General features: G+C 39.9%; 2 protein-coding genes across 2 annotated transcripts; both read left to right on the top strand.

Annotated features, from left to right (window-relative positions):
- Positions 1 to 13,265: 13,265 nt before the first annotated feature.
- Positions 13,266 to 16,891, top strand: LOC145040563 (uncharacterized). Its single transcript, XM_078988477.1, has 6 exons — positions 13,266 to 13,571; positions 15,336 to 15,655; positions 15,724 to 16,243; positions 16,337 to 16,394; positions 16,515 to 16,710; positions 16,808 to 16,891. Exons 1-6 carry the CDS (start codon positions 13,379 to 13,381, stop codon positions 16,889 to 16,891), a joined length of 1,371 nt encoding a protein of 456 aa, XP_078844603.1. The 5' UTR covers positions 13,266 to 13,378.
- LOC145039075 (uncharacterized) lies at positions 16,823 to 17,863 on the top strand. Its single transcript, XM_078987212.1, has 2 exons — positions 16,823 to 17,227; positions 17,308 to 17,863. The coding sequence occupies exons 1-2, from the start codon at positions 16,897 to 16,899 to the stop codon at positions 17,748 to 17,750; spliced, it is 774 nt and encodes a 257-aa protein (XP_078843338.1). The 5' UTR covers positions 16,823 to 16,896; the 3' UTR covers positions 17,751 to 17,863.
- The last annotated feature ends 1,094 nt before the right edge of the window (positions 17,864 to 18,957 follow it).

The raw sequence follows: 18,957 nt of genomic DNA, 5'->3' as shown, positions 1-18,957 counted from the left end.
CAGTCGATGACAGCGCTGAATCGGCTCAACCAGTCCATGCCCACGATGACACAGACATCACCCATCGCAATAGGAACTAGATCAATCGGAAACTCAACCCCGAAAATCTCTAGTACGCATCCCCGAAGAACCTCCATGGCACAAACCACCCTCTCGGCCGCTATAGAAACGCTCAGAGGCCGACTTAACGGCTCACAACTAATGCTGATATGCTGACTAAAAGCTAAAGATACAAAGGACCTACTCGCACCCGAATCAAATAACACTAGACCAGGCATAGAGCTCACAAGAAAAGTACCTACACATATATTAACATGAGCATAACATCTCGACTTTAAATAAATACATGAATTACAGCATACCTGCCAGAACATCGGGCGCAGCGCGGACCTCCTCCGCAGTCAGCTGAAAGGCTCTCCCGCGAGCCCTCGGGGCCTCGACCTTCGCCGGTCGAGTCTCAGTAGTCCTGGTAGTAGGTGTAGATCCCTGACGAAGCTGCGGGCACTCGGCCTTCCGATGGCCTGTCTGGTTGCAATGAAAGCAAACCATAAACCCCTTAGGGCAATCCCTGGCAATGTGTCCTTCCTTGCCACACTTGTAACAACCACCCGCTCGACACGCCCCCTCATGACCCTTGCCGCACTTTCCGCAAGTGCGGCCCTTCGGACCTCCCATCCTCGAATCAGCGGACTTGATCCGCTTGGCTGCCGGCTTAGACTGAGCCGGCCGCCGGTCCACCTGCCGAGACTCGGCCTCCTCCCTGGCCTGGGTCTCCAACTCGATCTCGCCCTTCCTGGCATTCGCCTGAAGCTCAGTGAAAGTACGATAGGTGGAGTTTGACACAAACTCCCAGATATCCCTCCTCAAAACGCCTAAATACCGGCTCATCCGTGACTGCTTTATAGACACCAGCTCGGGGCAGAACATCGCCCTCTCGTGAAACTTCCGTGTGACCACCGCAACGGAATCAGTACCCTGCTTAAGAGTCAAGAACTCCTGAATCAATCGTTCCCTCTCCACTGGGGGAACGTACTCGTCCCTGAACATATCAGTAAACCTCTCCCATGTCACCGTTGTAATCTCCGCCAAAGTGAAGTTCGCCGTCACGAACTTCCACCAATCCTTCGCTCCCAGACGGAGCTGGTTCAAAGCGAACCGTACCCTCAGGTGCTCCGGGCATGAGCAAGTGTAGAAGCACCCTTCAATGTCGGCGATCCACCTCATCGCAGCAATCGGATCCTGCGTCCCATCGAACTTAGGGGGTTTCGTGTTGCTGAATTCCCGGAATAGCAACGAATCGCCCCCTTGCGGCCTGGCAGCGGCCACGGCTGCGGTAGCGGCAGCGGCTGCAGTCTCAGTTAGTGCGGCGTACCACTCTTCGAACGTCTCCATCAGAGTGGTCTTAATAGACCCAAACATCTCCGGGATCTCAGCCCGGATCGCTACAGCTACCTCCTCCTGTATCATCTGACGAATATCCTCGTCGCTCACACCGCTCGAACTCGCCCCGTGGTGTGTGGTAACCATGATGTCTCTGAAATACAACATAAAATTATCAGAGACTCCATCTAGTACAATTGCACTTGATACGCAACCCTACTCAGTCTCTGATATCCAGGGATTCTTACTTGGGTCTCCCACCGACCCGGTGTCTTCGGTAGTACGGGCCCAATACTACCGACCACACCGTATCAGTATTCGTCCCAAATCTTCCTCCCCAAACCCCGAATAGTGAGTACTCTACTTTGATATGCACTATCTACCTGTACGCTACCAAATATCTCATATCGGCAAACTCCCTAGACTAAGGCATCACAAATCAGGCCACTCTAGTCCTATCATGAATACCTAGTCTTCTAGCATGCATAACAATTCATAATTCATTGCATAACATAACATTGTAAGGTATTCTGGGGATCTTTACCGTTCGGGCGCTGGCTGATCGTACACACTGCTTCTTTCTTGTTTACCACTTTACCATTTATAAAAGTTTATGCCTTTATTATTGTTTTAAAAGATTTTCCTCAAATCCTCGGTTTGAGTTCAGTTACACCCGAAGGTACACCCGAATCCCTCAAACCAAGGCTTTGATACCAATTGTAACAACGCAAATTTTCAAATAAATTTTTCATTTAAAATAAAGTGATTTCATTCAACTAATTATAATTATTCCAAGTTTCATATCAAAATACAATTATAAAACCCCCAAGATCTCAAATAACAGCAGTGTGTATGCATCACGCCGGCGCCTTCCCACGGTCCTCGCTAGTACCTGAAACACATACGTAACAACTTGTAAGCATAAATGCTTAGTGAGTTCCCCAGTATACGACTTACACATATACGCCTTTCCAGGCCCTGACCTTCCGGTCCACAACACATCGCCTTCCGGCCCGTAACATAATCGCCTTCCGGCCCATAACATATTGCCTTCCGGCCCATAACATATTCACAGCACATAATACATTTATCCTAACACATATAGCACATATATCATATATCATACCTGACCTTTCTGTCACATAACATATTGCCTTCCGGCCCATATAAACACACCTAGCACGCATAGCAATTACCTTTCCATTTATAGCACGTATAACACAAATCATATCCGACCTTCCGGGTACAGTATAGTGAGAAGACTCACCTCGCGGGTAATGAAAGCTAGCGACTCCTGAAATCACTCGCACTCGATTCGCCGAGCTATAGACTCCCTATAATATCATATATCCCTTATTAATACTTTTATCTTTCAAGACAACTGACCCTAAGAAATTACATGTAGGTCAACTCTGGTCAACGGTCAACGGTCAACGGTCAACTTGACCGGACTCAGCGAGTGCAAAGGCGACTCGGCGAGTCTAGACGTCCTCCCCAACTTTCCCTGATGTTCCATTTCTACTCGTCGAGTATCCCTCTTGGCTCGACGAGATCCTCGTGGAAGAATCGCGGGGCCACCCCGACTCCACTCGCCGAGTCTGAAGAACAGCTCGACGAGTTCCAGTCAATCTCCAAGCTACTCGCCGAGTCTGTTCATTGGACTCGGCGAGTCCATGCAATGCAGTCGATCAAACTGCTTCCTGAGATAAGTATTGTCCCGAAATACACAAGCATGGGACCTTCTGGACCTCTAAAGGTCCTAATACAGGCTTATAGTCGTTTGGGTAACAAGGTAATAATCCATCTAATCACCAAATGGATTCCATAAACCCTAAATCCATGCACGCATCAACATAACAGAAAAGATCCGAAATATTACCTGAATAACGCACTCTCTGTGTCCCCAAACCTCAGAACTCGAATCCCTTGCTGTTCCTTTAGCCAAAACTCTTCTCCTCCTTGCACAACAATTTCTTCAAGGTCCTAATATCCTTCAATCTTGCTCTAGATGCCCACAACCGTTTAGGGTTCTTCTCAGTCGACTAAAGACGGACAATGACGGCCTATAAGTGCATTATATACGTTCCAAAACAAATGGCTAGGGTTTCCGCTGAACAGCGCAGACTCGTCGAGTCCATAATGGACTCGTTGAGTCCAGTCGCGAACCCGTGACCCAGTCTGTGGTCCTACTCGGCGAGTCTGGCTCCAACTCGCCGAGTCCCCTCCTAAAACACCCCAAAAACAATATTATAAAAATACCTGAAATTCCGGGCTGTTACAGCATAAACTCATCGAGTTCCAGGTTACTACTCAGCGAGTCCATTTTAAAAGTCCCAACATTTCAGTCAAACCCGTGTCTACTCGACGAGTTGGACCACAACTCGACGAGTCGCATTTTATTTGTGACAACCTGAAATTTATTCCGTCACTAAAACCAGTTTCCGTTAATAGAACTCGTTTTTAGTAAAACTTTTCCGTTAACATTGGCATCAGACAATTAAAACTAGAACTTTTATTATGAACTCATAAGGATCGGAACAAAGTTAAAACATGTGAAACGCCCTCAAAATCCTTTTAAAAAGTTTTAGTTACAAACATGTCAAATTACGACCATTTAATCGGGTATGACCATAAGCCCCGTTTAACGTCGGTATCGGGTAGATTTCCACCTGGCCACAAACTCAAACCCTATATAAGGGTTGAGTGGTAACCAACTTAAACTTTTTACCACTCTATTCACTCTCTCTCTCTCCCGATTTTTCCAAAATCCGCAAGATTCCGCTCCCAAATTGTAAGTTCTCATACCCTAGATTGTTCTAAAGCTCATTACATGCCTTTATAGCTTGAAAATCATCTAAGAAGGCCAAGAACGAGGATTTTACAGCCCAAGAACCCTCTTAGGCCGTAAACCCCTAAAAGGGTGCCAAAATGCCCCTAAATCCCTTCCTTAGGCTTAGAGGCTAACTTAGAACTTACCCTTGAAGTGGTTTAGACATTAAACATTGAGTTTGGAGGCTTGAAAGAGGGTTTACGGCCCAGGAACACTCTTAGGCCGTAAAATCCCTCAAATGATGCAAATTGAGCCTTAAACCCCCTACTTACCCTTGGACCTTCACATATAAACTTGTAGGAGTGAGCTAAGGACCTCAAAAACGAAGGATAAGGGGTGACCAAGGGTTTACAGCCGTAAACCATGGGGTTCACGACCGTAAACCCCCAAGGAGTGGTCCTAGGACCGCAAACTCCAAGGGAGTGCCCCTTTTGAACCCTAAACACCCCTCAAGCCATGGATTAAACCCTAGAACTTTTCCTAGTGATGTAAGAGACCCTTAATCACTCAAATACACTCCTCCCATGAGTTTACCACCGTAAACTCATGGGGTAATGGGTCCCTCAACCGCAAACCCACCTAAGGTGAGTATTTGAGGAGTAAACTCCATAGTGAGGCCTTACACTCCTTCCTTGCAACCCAATAGCCTCCTAGCACTTGACCAAAGAGTTTTCTTCGTATTAGGATGTCATTAAGTGTTTAATTGGTGTTTTAATCACTAATTATATGTAAACATGTGTCTTCATATGTTACTAGGGTCGTAAAGTGTGTTCAAGTCTTAACTTGACACCAAGCACTCAACCAACACTTCCACCCGATCCACTTGCTACATGTGAGTTCATACCCCTTAATGTCACACCACGAAAACCGATGGCGGAAACGTTCCTGGGGCGGACTTCACAATGAGTATCAAATCCATTGTACATAGTAACACAGTAAACACAAAACATTACATTACATAGAATTGTTTACATCTGTTTGAAAGAAAAGTTCTACATTTGTGATACATAGTATATATGAACAAAATGAGACGAGTCTTCTACGCACTCCGTCTTCGCCAAAAGTGATCGTTGTGTACCTGTCTAATGCGGACCTGAGAATACAAGCGGTTTGAAAATCAACATAAAGCTGGTGAGTTCATAAGCAGTTTGTTTTTATCAAAATGCACGAGTTCCTTTGGTTTCCTGAAAAAGCGGTTATCCAAGAAAATCCTATATTTTCTTAAAGGTAATGTTTACCAAATCCAAATTGTAAGGTAAAAGATGTACACTGAAAACATGATTGTTCCTATAAATTGTAAAGTTTAGTTATCTAACTTATTACACTTTTCTGGTTACGTACTACTGTTACTCAGGAAAATCCTATATTTTCCTACATGTGTGGGTGTGTGAATTGTTACCAATTCTGATTATGTTCATTATTATCCCTAGGAAAATCCCATATTTTCCTGAATGTGTGTGTGTGTGCATAGTCTCCTGAAAGTCTGACTATCCTTAAATGTACATTAGTTTTATTACGTACATAAAACTAATAATTAAGTGTGAAGTGTTCATAGTCTTGATTGCGAGTCCTTAACCATACTTCAGACTAGATATGACTCGGGTCGTGGCCAGTATCCTTTTTATGACTTTCGTCACCCTTGAACCTTTCGGTTCGGCTGTAGCTGGCAGCCAGGTGCGGGATTGTCAGTCCCGTATAGATCTATACACTCAATTCACGCTCTCCTTTGCTCGGAGATTCTGGTTTCAGGAGTAGTCCTCCACTCTCTCGTGCCAAGGAGGTGTTACAAAGGATGTGTCTCCAATCTTTAAGATTTCTCTTTACTTCTCATGCCTAGGGGAAGTAGTATCTATGACTAACTAAGTTCTAATGGAGCCTATCCTTTACACTCGAGCCTAGGTGTTTTATTAAGGACGTTACAAATGTTTTATGTTCTCTAATGGTGTCTGTCCTTCACACTCGAGTCTAGGGTGTTCTATTAAGGACATTACAAATGTTTTATGTTTTCTAATGGTGTCTGTCTTTTATACTCGAGCTTAGGGTGTTCTATTACAGACATTACTATGTTTTATGATCTCTATCAGTATAAGTGTGAACAATCGATTGTGAAACATAACAGAAAATAATAAGAATTGAAATCGTTTGAACAAATAATTCTGCAAGTTCAAACAGTTTGTTAGTAGGTTTTCAATTCTTAAAAGTGTGCGAATTATGAAACCATTTAGATGAAATAATGAATTTAAGTACAATATATTCTTGTACTTTTGCTTGTATTCCCCCACTGAAAACATTTAAAACCCATTGAAAAGGGGTAGGGGTATGAACTCACCGGTTGAAAAACGCGTCGGTTTGGATCCTAAACATCAGTTCTAGGTTTGTGAACGCACAAGATTCCTATGGATTATGAAATGATACACAAATATATATAATTTTATATAAAAACTCTAATTAGATATGATATTACACTCCAATGAGCGAAAACACTTCAAAACGAGTGTTTGGAGTGACCTGGGTGACATCTACAGACGTGTATTGGTGTGTGCGACTTGGGATTTGAGTTTACTCTTCAAGAGTAGACTCTTTAGGGAGTTTACTACCCTATACAATATACACACATGAGTTCACGGCCGTGAACTCATGGTTGGAGGTTTTATGGTGCTAAATTGGTCAATATCACTTGGGAAGAGTTGGTACAATTTTATCTAAGACATGGGATGGGAATTAAATCACCAATAACATCACTTAAGGGATTTTACGGCCCTAAACATGGATTTTACGGCCGTAAACTCCTATACCCCCTTAGATTGATGATTTAATGGCTTTATATTAATCACATGTGATTCCAATAACTTTTACAAGCCTTGGTATGAATTTAGGGCACCAAATGACTCATCTTTAGGAGTTTACGGCCCTGGAACATATTCTTGGGGTGTCATGGCCGTAAACACCTAATTGGAGGGTGTTTGACATGTTTAAGGTTCGCAAACTATTTTTAGATGATTCTAGGATTTATTCCAAGGCTATTGGTGTGTTTATATGGCTTTATAACACCAAAAAACAAATTCCTCCCCATGAATGAGGAGTTCACGGCCCAAGCTTGTTCTTGGGCAGTAAACTCATGTTTACTCTTCAAAAACCATGTTTAAGGCATTCCATGTCCATTCCATGAAGTCATCTAGCCATATCTAAGGTGTAATTGTCGTTTGGAAGGGTTTTGTTGCTCAAAAACACCCATTTAAATGAGTTTATGGCCTAGGACAGTTCTAGGGCCATAAACCCATGATAATGGTCCTAATCCATGGTTTAAACTCGAATTTGAAGGCTAGAGGGGTTGTATAACAAGTTAGGGAAGTTACCTTGAAGATTTGAAGCCTTAAATTGATGATTTGGACTCTTAAACTTGGATTTAGGAGAGAGGTTAGAGAGAGAGTTGAGAGATGAAGCAAAAGCTTCAAATGGAAGCTTAGAACACTTTAAATATTGTTTGGGATTTGGACACGGAGGAATTCTACCCGATACCGGCGTTAAACGGGGATTTTGGTCGCACCCGATCAAGTTGCCGTAACTCATTACGGTTAATTCTAGAAATGTTCCGATCACTAATATAAGGTGTTAAAAATGAGTTCTAAATGTACTAGAATACCCATTAAGTAATAATATAAAATATACATTAATGACTTAATTAAATGACGGAATCGAAAACGAAATTGGAAATGGCGATTGGATTATTGAAATGAGTTACGAAAAGGGTTGCAAGAGTGATACAAATTTCGGGTTGTTACATTATCCCCCCGTTAGAGGGAATTTTGTCCCGAAATTCAAATATTTGAACACAGATTGCGAAGTGAAAAGAGATATGAGGATGAACCTACTGCTTCGGGTTTCTGCTTGACATTCCGGCGAACCCTCACTGTCGGGATGTGGCTTTGTCTCGTACAGTCAACCTATCAATCCATGATTCCAATTGTTTCAGTCATGGAGGTTTGGACTTTTGATGATTTCGATCTCATCAAAAGGATTACTAGGGTTTCTTCGGATCGGCACTCCTTGCGAATAACGACGTGGAATTTCCAAATGGTTGTTGTTGAGTTCTAAAGATAGCTCGGAGAGAGCTACGGAATCGATTCCTAACGAGAATCCCAAAGGGTCTTATGTACCACAAGTTAAGTTTTCCACACTTCTTAAGGCGTACTATGTCTTTCCACAGTAAGACTTCCAACAAGTGGGTACATTTTCACACAGCAGAGTAGCTAAGGGTCCGATGGTCCTAAAGGAAATTTCTAGGAGGTTTTGCAATAATAGTCGGCAGGACCCTAAAGTTGACGGGTTTCTATGGGTACCTCCGGTGTCGACTAATTCTTTATTGCCTTAGCTTTTGGAAAGGTCCGTGAGAATGACTGCTTTGCTTAACTACATTACCGAAAAGTGGTTTGACCGAAGAGCACCACTACTATCTCGTAGTGATCGTATCAAGTCCTGGTTGCTGTCTTGGACACATCGTCCTTACTAAGGTTTTGGCTACGAGCTAATTCCAGGGATTTAAGTCGATGCGAGATTTAACTACACATTCGGAGGGAAATTCTCAGGAAATCTTCGGAAAAAGGCATCGGGGAAGGAGTTGCGGACTTCTCGTTTCTCGATGATCGCATGGACGAGGAATACATGGGAAAACTTTTTAAGCTTTGATGCATGAAGATCATGAGATTCGGGTCAGAAGAAAGTTAAGACGAATGGCTTTCTCGAAACCAGGAATAACAGGATGAATGAGGCTCGTTCATTACATGCCAAAGATGACATCCAAGCATTTCATGAGAAAGGCTGCCATTAGATCGAATGGAAAAGAATAATTGTCCAGGTTGAGGATACAATCTATGGATATGATGTTAGCGTTCTCATTCTCACTTGATAACCATCTTGACGGTACACGTTTTCGATTACTAATGAAGGACAGGGTTTAGAAAGATGTTTGAATGGATGGTTAGCGAATTTCTTTCGGTGCTAGAATCGAAAAGAATCACAGACGTAAAATTTAACGAGGGGAAATATACCTGTGGCAACGGTGGGATCGGCGGCTGTCTCCTCTTGTCCTATCGCTAGAACTCTTCAGACGTTGCCAGATGTTACTGCCTTAGGGCAGTTTCACTTGTAATTTCCGACTTCTCCACAACCATAGCAGGCCCGACTAATGCCCGCTCCGGAAGCTTGACTGATTGATTGGGTTGGTGTCTTACAGTTTTTCGCTGTGTGACCCTTTATGCCACAATTGTTGCAAAACACCTCTATACATGGACTCGAAGGGAGGTGATGATAGTTGCACTTGTCACAACTAGGAAGGGTTCCAGCATACCTACTGGCTGGTTTTCGAGCTGAGGATCCAACAGCAGAAACGGCGGCAGGGGAAGTGGCAGCATGAACTGCCACAGTTTGTTGTCTCTTCGAAGACTCCTGCGATATCTGACTTTCCTTCATCTTCCCAATTTTTCTTTTCTCACCACTCCTCTCTATCGGTCAGGAGTGGTAGCTGCTTCTTCAAAGTCATCACTATGGTCTATCACGATTCGTGCTAAACATTTGGCGCTGTCGTATGTGTCTGGTCTCGCAGCTATGACATTCCCTTTTGTTGGCTGGGTCAGCCCCCAAATGAATCTCTTTATCTTCTTACTCTTCGGGGTAACCATTCCCGGATAGAGTAGCGCTAGGTCATCGAACCTGGAAGTGTAAGCGACAATATCGGAACCCTTCATCTTCAAGTTCCAGAGTTCGTGTTCTAACTTCTGCATTTCGCCCCGAGGACAGTACTCAGCCAGCAGAAGTTCCTTCATGGCCTCCCAACCCATGGCATTGGCTATGCGTAAAGTTAGGGATTTGACTCGGCCGTTCCACCAAGTCAAAGCTTTGTCGATGAAGGTGCAGGCGGCAAACTTCACCTTGTCAAATTCTGAGCATGCGCAAATTTCAAAGATTGATTCGATTTTCTCGAACCAACGGGTGAGGGAAATGACACCTCCAGTGCCATCAAAGGACGTGGGTTTTGCATTCATGAAGTCTTTATAGGAACCCCCTCTTTGGTGTCCCTGACTATCTTCTAGGTTCAGGGGCTGGGGACCACCTCCTGAACTACCAGGGTTTCTTTGTGACATGGCGGCTGTCACTGCCGCAGTAACAACTGCCCGAAGTGTTGTAAGATCGATTTGAAGAGAAGGTAGTGGCGGAGGGTTATTGGTCTTTGAGCTGGGTCTCTTTCTTGGAGGCATCTTGATCTAACAAGATCAGGAAAGAGAGGATGGTAAGTCCTCTGGATTGAATCTTGGTATGACAGATATATATTTCGAATAAGTGATAAAGCAGGAAAGAGTTATCAAAGCAAGAAAATTATCGCTAAGAAATGATTAGGGAACATTGCTTGAATGAGGATTTCTACAAAGGATTGGCTCGAGAAATACTCCCATAGTATTTCATGATTCGTTACGACACTGGCTCGATGTTTGTGGTATCATGATAAGTTTTAGGCATGCCGCATACCACAGTCACTCCCAAGCACATGTTGGTCGTGTCTCGAATGAATATAGTTGGCCAGGCTATATTGATCCTAGACACGACTACATAACTGCCCAGGTTTAACCGCAGTACACAACACCCATTTACTTATGTTTTGTTCTACTTGTAGTTACGGATCTCGATGGTTCGGTATACTTATATACTTTTGAAAATACTTATATTCGAGGTATACTTTTAGTTCAGAGCACTTAGGCCCTTTAGTGTTTATAGTTTTATACCATGTAAGGTTTGGTATACTAGTTCACTATAAACAAGGGCACTGATACCAATCTGTCACACCACGAAAACCGAAGGTGGAAACGTTCCCGAGGCGGACTCTACGTTGAGTATCAAATCCATTGTACATAGTAACACAGTAAACACAAAACATTACATTGCATAGAATTGTTTACATCTATTTGAAAGAAAAGTTGTACATTTTTGATACATAGTATATATGAAAAAAATGAGACAAGTCTTCTACACACTCCGTCTTCGCCAAAAGTGATCGTCGGGTACCTGTCTAATGCGGACCTGAGAATACAAGCAGTTTGAAAATTAGCATAAAGCTGGTGAGGTCATAAGCGGTTTGTTTTTATGAAAATGCACGAGTTCCTTTGGTTTCCTGAGAAAGCGGTTATCCAAGAAAATCCCATATTTTCTTAAAAGTAATGTTTACCAAATCCAAATTGTAAGGTAAAAGATGTACACTAAAAACATGATTGTTCCTATAAATTGTAAAGTTTAGTTATCTAACTTATTACACTTTTCTGGTTACGTACTACTGTTACTCAGGAAAATCCTATATTTTCCTACATGTGTGGGTGTGTGAATTGTTACCGATTCTGATTACGTTCAATGTTATCCCCAGGAAAATCCCATATTTTCCTGAATGTGTGTGTGTGTGCATAGTCTCCTGAAAGTCTGACTATCCTTAAATGTACATTAGTTTTATTACATACATAAAACTAATAATTAAGTGTGAAGTGTTCATAATCTTGATTGCTAGTCCTTAACCATACTTCAGACTAGATATGACTCGGGTCGTGGCCAGTATCCTTTTTATGACTTTCGTCACCCTTGAACCTTTCGGTTCGGCTGTAGCTAGCAGCCAGGTGCAGCATTGTCAGTCCCGTATAGATCTATACACTCAAGTCACGCTCTCCTTTGCTCGGAGATTCTAGTTTCAGGAGTAGTCCTCCACTCTCTCGTGCCAAGGAAGTGTTACAAAGGACGTGTCTCCAATCTTTAAGATTTCTCTTTACTTCTCGTGCCTAGGGGAAGTAGTATCTATGAATAACTATGTTCTAATGGAGCCTGTCCTTTACACTCGAGCCTAGGTGTTTTATTAAGGACGTTACAAATGTTTTATGTTCTCTAATGGTGTCTGTCCTTCACACTCGAGTCTAGGGTGTTCTATTAAGGACATTACAAATGTTTTATGTTTTTTAATGGTGTCTGTCTTTTATACTCGAGCTTTGGGTGTTCTATTACAGACATTACTATGTTTTATGATCTCTATTAGTATAAGTGTGAACAATCGATTGTGAAACATAACAGAAAATAATAAGAATTGAAATCATTTGAACAAACAATTCTGCAAGTTTAAACAGTTTGTTAGTAGGTTTTCAATTCTTAAAAGTGTGCGAATTACGAAACCATTTAGATGAAATAATGAATTTAAGTACAAGATATTCTTGTACTTTTGCTTGTATTCCCCCCTGAAAACATTTAAAAACCATTGAAAAAGGGTAGGGGTATGAACTCACCGGTTGAGAAACGCATCGGTTTGGATCCTAAACGTCAATTCTGGGTTCGCGAACGCACAAGATTCCTATGGATTATGAAATGATATACAAACATATATAATTAGATTTAAAAACTTTAATTAAATATGATATTACACTCCAATGAGCGAAAACACTTCAAAACGAGTGTTTGGAGTGACCCGGGTGACATCTACGGACGTGTATTGGTGTGTGGGACTTGGGATTTGAGTTTACTCTTCAAGAGTAGACTCTTTAGGGAGTTTACTGCCCTATACAATATACACACATGAGTTCACGGCCGTGAACTCATGGTTGGAGGGTTTATGGTGCTAAATTGGTCAATAACACTTAAGAAGAGTTGGTACAATTTTATCTAAGGGATGGGATGGGAATTAAATCACCAATAACATCACTTAAGGGAGTTTACGGCCCTAAACATGGAGTTTACGGCCCTAAACTCCTATACCCCCTTAGATTGATGATTTAATGGCTTTAGATTATTCACATGTGATTCCAATAATTTTTACAAGCCTTGGTATGAATTTAGGGCACCAAATGACTCATCTTTAGGAGTTTACGGCCCTGGAACATATTCTTGGGGTTTCATGGCCGTAAACACCTAATTGGAGGGTGTTTGACATGTTTAGGGTCCCCAAACTATTTTTAGGCCCCGTTTGTTTACCTCTTAATTGAAAAATTAAGAGGTCATCTCTTAAAAAATCAGATGTGGGTCGTTTGGTACCCTCTTAATAAAAACCTCTGAATCTAAAAAATGCCTCTTAAAAAATAAGAGATCAACCCGCATCTGAAAACAAAAAATGACCGCGCTACCCTCCCTCTCCTAGGTCTCGCTCTTTCTTTCATGCCTCCACTTTTTTTCTTTCTCATCTCCGCACACCAGAACCTCCCTCCCGATCCGCTGAGAAGTCGTGTTCCCTCCCCGTCATTGCAATCGTCGGCTTCCTCTCCGCCTCCGACATCGTCGTCGGCTTCCTCTCCGCCTCCGGGATCGTCGGCGTCCTCTCCGACAGCTGCACATCTGACGACTTCTGCAGGTAAACTTTCAATCGTCTCTCTTTCTCCTAATATGTAATCTTTTCTCTATGTAATCGTTCTTCTGCTATGTAATCTTTTCTCTGCATAATCAGAAGGTTTGTATATTTTATCTGCAAGTCACGATGAAATCAAACCCTTAAATGTTGATGAAATCTATAATATGATGTTATTGTTTAATATGCTTGAAATCTGATGTTTGATAAATCATAAAATTGTTTGATATGCTTGAAATCGGTTTAGGTTTTTTTTTTTTTTTTTTTGTCTTTATGTTGAATACGATTGATGAAATTGATAGTTTATACTCTGTTTTATGTCTACGCAAAAGTGAAGTTTAAGGCAGCAATAGTTAACGACAATGAGGTATGTGTAAAGATTCAACCATTGGAGTTTTTCCTTTTCTCAAAAACTTTTTTACCCTTTATGCGACTCATGCTTTACAGAGATTTTAACATTTGTTGCGAGTTTTTAATAAGCGAATCGAATTTTTATTTGCTTAATCAAGATTACGTATAATTTATGTATGTTCTGCAAACTTTTAATTCAACGATTCCAATAGACGTGTGTTATGAACTTTGATTATTATATCTTTTGCTAATGGGCAATTTCTTGCTGAAATTGATGATTTCTATTGATTTGTGCTGAAAAGTTTTGGTTAATTTTTTGTTGATAAAAGAGTGATAAATTGTATGGTTGTTTCTTAAGTATGCAGAAAATAGGTCTTTGGTTCACTAGTTGCACCATGGATTGAAAGAAGTATTTTTTTATTTGGCTATTGTATGTTGTTTTATGTTGGATTGAAAGAAATGAATTTAGGAGAATTTATGTTTAATTTGGTTATATTGTATGATTTTTATGTTACAATTCAGGTACGTCGCTATTCTTCTTTCTTCCTTATTTGTTTCTGAAAATCGTTTTTTTTTTGCTATTCTTCTTTCTTCCTTCTTCTGAAACCGATTTCTTGCTGGGAGTAAATTTCACAGCAGCTCTTTCTTCCTTCTTCTGAAACCGATTTCTTCCTTATTTGTTATTTGCTCCTGATTTCTTAACCTTCCCTTCGTGAGTAAATTTCACAGCATTTCTTCCTTCATTTATACATACATGGAATATGTAATCTTTCATGTATAAATAAATAATTCATTTGGGAGATATGCATTTATCTTGTGTTAAGAAACGTAGTAGTAATAATTTGCCGAATTCGTAGAACATCACCAATAACCTGAAAATGAGTTATGATGTTAATGTATAATTACTTATTTGCCCTTTATATATAATCATTTCAAATTAACAGAGATGTAATAAATTTTTTTGTATAGCATCATAAATTAACGATTTTTCATGTGCATACACTTCCAAATAGAAATTACTAAGCGTAAAGGGTAAATATGTCAAAAAGAACTTGCCTCAATAGGGACATCATATGCTACATTTCCTCTACAAGAAAATAGATTGCATATAACTTTAATAACCATAAAAAAAAAATAAGAGAACGTATAAGAAGTAACAATGTACTTTTATTTATTTTTGAAATCATATATGCTCTTGTTGTTATTAGGAAATGTGCATTATATGTTGATGTTATACGCTGAGTTTGATGTTAAATGAACGAATCCTAATGTTTTCAATGGACATAATGAAATGTTGTTATTAGGATTATATGTTGATGTTATGTGCATTTGTAATGCATTATATGTTGATGTTATGTGTATTTGTAATGCATAACTTGTTGCTAAAATATGCATTTTTTTTTGTTGAATTGATCAAAGAAATGGGAGAAAAGAAGGATAGGATTAGTTGGAAGGTAGAAGGTGTAGAGAAAACATTTCTTGAAGCTTGTTTACGTGAAGTTACGATCAATGGACGGGAAGGGAGTAGTTTGAAAGCACTTTCTTGGAGAAATGTAGCCGAAACACTAAAAATTGAACATAACTTTATTGCCGACCAAAAACAAATGAAGAACCGTTATGACTACCTAAAGTCAAAGTTTGGTGCTTTTTTGAAGTTAAAAAACAAAACCGGTAATGTGTACAATTCAACAACCAACACCTTTAATCTTTCCAAAGAAGAATGGGAACTAGAAGCGAAGGTATTTTGTTAATTTATAAAAAATTGATTTTCATGTTTTTAAATAATAAAATATTTTTTTCCAAACAGTCAAACAAACATGTGGATTCTTTGAGACGCACACCATTACCGTATCCCGACCTTTGCACACAGTTGTTTGAAGGCGCGACTGCGACAGGCATGCATAGTTGGGGACCAACTTCTACCCTTCCCCGTCCTACTCAAGACTCAAGCCACTATAGTTTGCATGACTTTTATGACATCGATTGCACTCAACAAGAAACTGTAGGTCTCAGTGACGAGTCATCCGCTCAATCAAAAAAACAAAAGACTACAGATACGGCAAAGAGTCAAAATAAAAGTAAAGACAAGGGTAAAGATAAGGGTAAAGATGCATCCAACTCAAGATTGCTTGAAATCGGTGAAGATATTGCCACAGTTGCTAAAATATTTGTGGAAAAGCATTCTTCTTCAAATTTGGATGCGTGTATGGAAAAATTGGAGAAATTAGGATGGGGAATATTTGATCCAAGATACACTACTGCTGTTGCTCTTTTTAGTGAAAGTGCGGATAAGAGGCACGTGTGGTTAACCATTGATCCAGCTATTTGTGAGAATTGGGTCAAGACTGTTGGAGCACATTACGGAATGTTTCGCTAAGTAGATTTTTTGAATGTTTTGATGGTTTTTTTTGGATAACTAGATGTTTGGTTTGAACTAGATGGCTCTTTTTTTGGATTACTTGACATTAATGACTTGATGTTTTGGATTACTTGATGTTTTGGATTACTTGATGTTTTGGATTATTTGATATTAATGGCTTGATGAATTTTTATATTATATGTTGTTAATATAATTGTTATGTATTTTCAAAATAACAGATTGCTTATGGATTCGGATGAAGAAATTGCATTTTTCATGTTACTATGTTGCTATTGGTTGAATCTAGCATTCAACAGAATTGGAAGGGCAATTGATAATGATTCGGAAATGAGTGGTCATCAACATACACAAGAATTGTTACATGGAACTTCTACACAATGTAAAGACTTGATGCGTCTTTCACGTGAAGCATATGTACTTTTATGCAATCATTTTAGACGAAATAATTGGTTGCAAAGTAGTAGGCATATAAGCGTTGAAGAAAAGATGGCTATGTTCTTAACTACTATAGCACATAATAAACGGTTCAGGATTATCAAACGAAGGTTTCAACACTCCACAGAAACAGTTCATAGATGCTTTCATGAGGTGCTAAATGCAATGATGATTTTTGCAAAAGAAGTTATAGTGCCAACGAATTCTAATGCAACTGTGAATTCCTCAGAGAGGCATCGTAAGCTAAAAGAAATCTTTCCTGGAGCAATAGGTGCGCTAGATGGAACTCTTGTACATGCAGTTGTGCCTGCTGATCAACAAACTCGCTATAGGGGAAGAGGAAAAGGTGAATGCTTTCAAAATGTTTTAGGAATTTGTGATTTTGATATGATGTTCACATTCGTATGGGCCGGTTGGGAGGGTATAACACATGATTCGCGAGTTTTGAAAGAAGTTGCATGTAACCCGACTTCAGGCTTTCCGTTCCCTCCTCCAGGTTTTTAATTCTTTTTAAGATTATTCTAAAATACGATATTAAATTTCTATATATAATACTTCCTTTACTCATGTGTACAGATAAATATTACCTTTGCGATGCTGCATACACCAACACTCGTGGATTTATGACTCCTTATCGCAACACGAGGTATTGGTTAGCCGACTATCGACGGCGACGTCCGTTAACTAAGGAAGAAAAATTCAATCATGCACATGCGCAACTCAGAAATGTTATTGAACGTGCTTACGGTGTTTTGAAGGCGAGATTCCCAATTCTAAAGCGAATGGCTCCTTTTCCTTTTTCAGTGCAAAGAGATATAGTCGTTGCTTGTTTTGCAGTCCACAATTTCATAAGGAAATGCGATATTCATGATGAGTTATTTATGGCGTTCGAGGAGAACAATGCTCAACCACAAGGGGGACAAAATGATGTCGAAAACGTACACGATATGGAATGGGGTTCACAAGGAAATGAATACATGGATAATTTACGTGACCAGATTGCGAATCAATTGGGATGAAATTAGATTTGTAGGATTTTATTTGGATTTTAGTATGATATTGTGGATTTAAAAATATTTATGTTTGATTTGGATTTGTGTTTAATTTTGATTTATGCTAAATTTGAATTTTATATGGTGTTTATATATTTTTTAATACATAATTAAGAATTTTTATTAGGTTATTTTCTAAATAAACAGATGAATTTAATTAAAAAAATAAAACAGAAGGGTAAAATGGTCATTTTAATAATTCAGCAGAACAATTCAGAGGTCCCAACCAAACAGCATGTTAAACATTCAGCTCTTAAAATTTCAGACCCTCTTAGAAATTCAGACCTCTTAAAAATTCAGATCTTAAAAATTCAGATCCTGCCAAACAGCCCCTTAGATGATTCTAGGATTTATTCCAAGGCTATTGGTGTGTTTATATGGCTTTATAACACAAGAAAAAGAGTTTACTCCCCATGAATGAGGAGTTCACGGCCCAAGCTTGTTCTTGGGCAGTAAACTCATGTTTACTCTTCAAAAACCATGTTTAAGGCATTCCAAGTCCATTCCATGAAGTCATATGGCCATATCTAAGGTCTAATTGTGGTTTGGAAGGGTTTTGTTGCTCAAAACCCCCCATTTAAATGAGTTTACGGCCTATGATAGTTCTAGGACCTTAAACCCATGATAATGGTCCTAATCCATGGTTTAAACTCGGATGTGAAGGCTAGAGGGGTTGTTTAACAAGTTAGGGAAGTTACCTTGAAGATTTGAAGCCTTAAATTGATGATTTGGACTCTTAAACTTGGATTTAGGAGAGAGGTTAGAGAGAGAGTTGAGAGATGAAGCAAAAGCTTCAAATGGAAGCTTAGAACACTTTAAATTGTGTTCATGATTTGGACACGGAGGAATTCTACCCAATACAGGCGTTAAACGGGGCATTTGGTCGCGCCCGATCAAGTTGTCGTAACTCGATATGGTTAATTCTAGAAATTTTCCGATCACTAATATGAGGTGTTAAAATGAGTTATAAATGTACTAGAATACCAATTAAGTCATAATATAAAATATACATTAATGACTTAATTAAACAACGGAATCGGAAACGAAATTGGAAACGGCGATTGGATTATCGAAATGAGTTACGAAAAGGGTTGCAAGCAGTGATACAAATTTCGGGTTGTTACACTTAATTAATCTTTCAAATGTTTTTTTAAATGTTTTAGGGGGGATACAA

Source organism: Lactuca saligna, chromosome 4, assembly GCF_052625555.1.
Source record: "Lactuca saligna cultivar CGN05327 chromosome 4, ASM5262555v1, whole genome shotgun sequence".
In the NCBI taxonomy this organism is placed as follows: domain Eukaryota; kingdom Viridiplantae; phylum Streptophyta; class Magnoliopsida; order Asterales; family Asteraceae; genus Lactuca; species Lactuca saligna.
The sequence above is the reverse complement of the archived record's forward strand: the minus strand, read 5'-3'. Positions and strand labels throughout refer to the sequence as shown.

What these genes read in the sequence shown, in the direction of transcription:
- LOC145040563 (XM_078988477.1), top strand. Translation starts at nt 13,379, where the DNA reads ATGCCTCCACTTTTTTTCTTTCTCATCTCCGCACACCAGAACCTCCCT. An exon ending in ACATCTGACGACTTCTGCAG is followed by an intron (nt 13,572 to 15,335) that starts GTAAACTTTCAA and finishes AATTGATCAAAG; the next exon opens with AAATGGGAGAAAAGAAGGAT. An exon ending in AACCATTGATCCAGCTATTT is followed by an intron (nt 16,244 to 16,336) that starts GTGAGAATTGGG and finishes TTGGATAACTAG; the next exon opens with ATGTTTGGTTTGAACTAGAT.
- LOC145039075 (XM_078987212.1), top strand. Translation starts at nt 16,897, where the DNA reads ATGATGATTTTTGCAAAAGAAGTTATAGTGCCAACGAATTCTAATGCA. An exon ending in CTTTCCGTTCCCTCCTCCAG is followed by an intron (nt 17,228 to 17,307) that starts GTTTTTAATTCT and finishes TCATGTGTACAG; the next exon opens with ATAAATATTACCTTTGCGAT.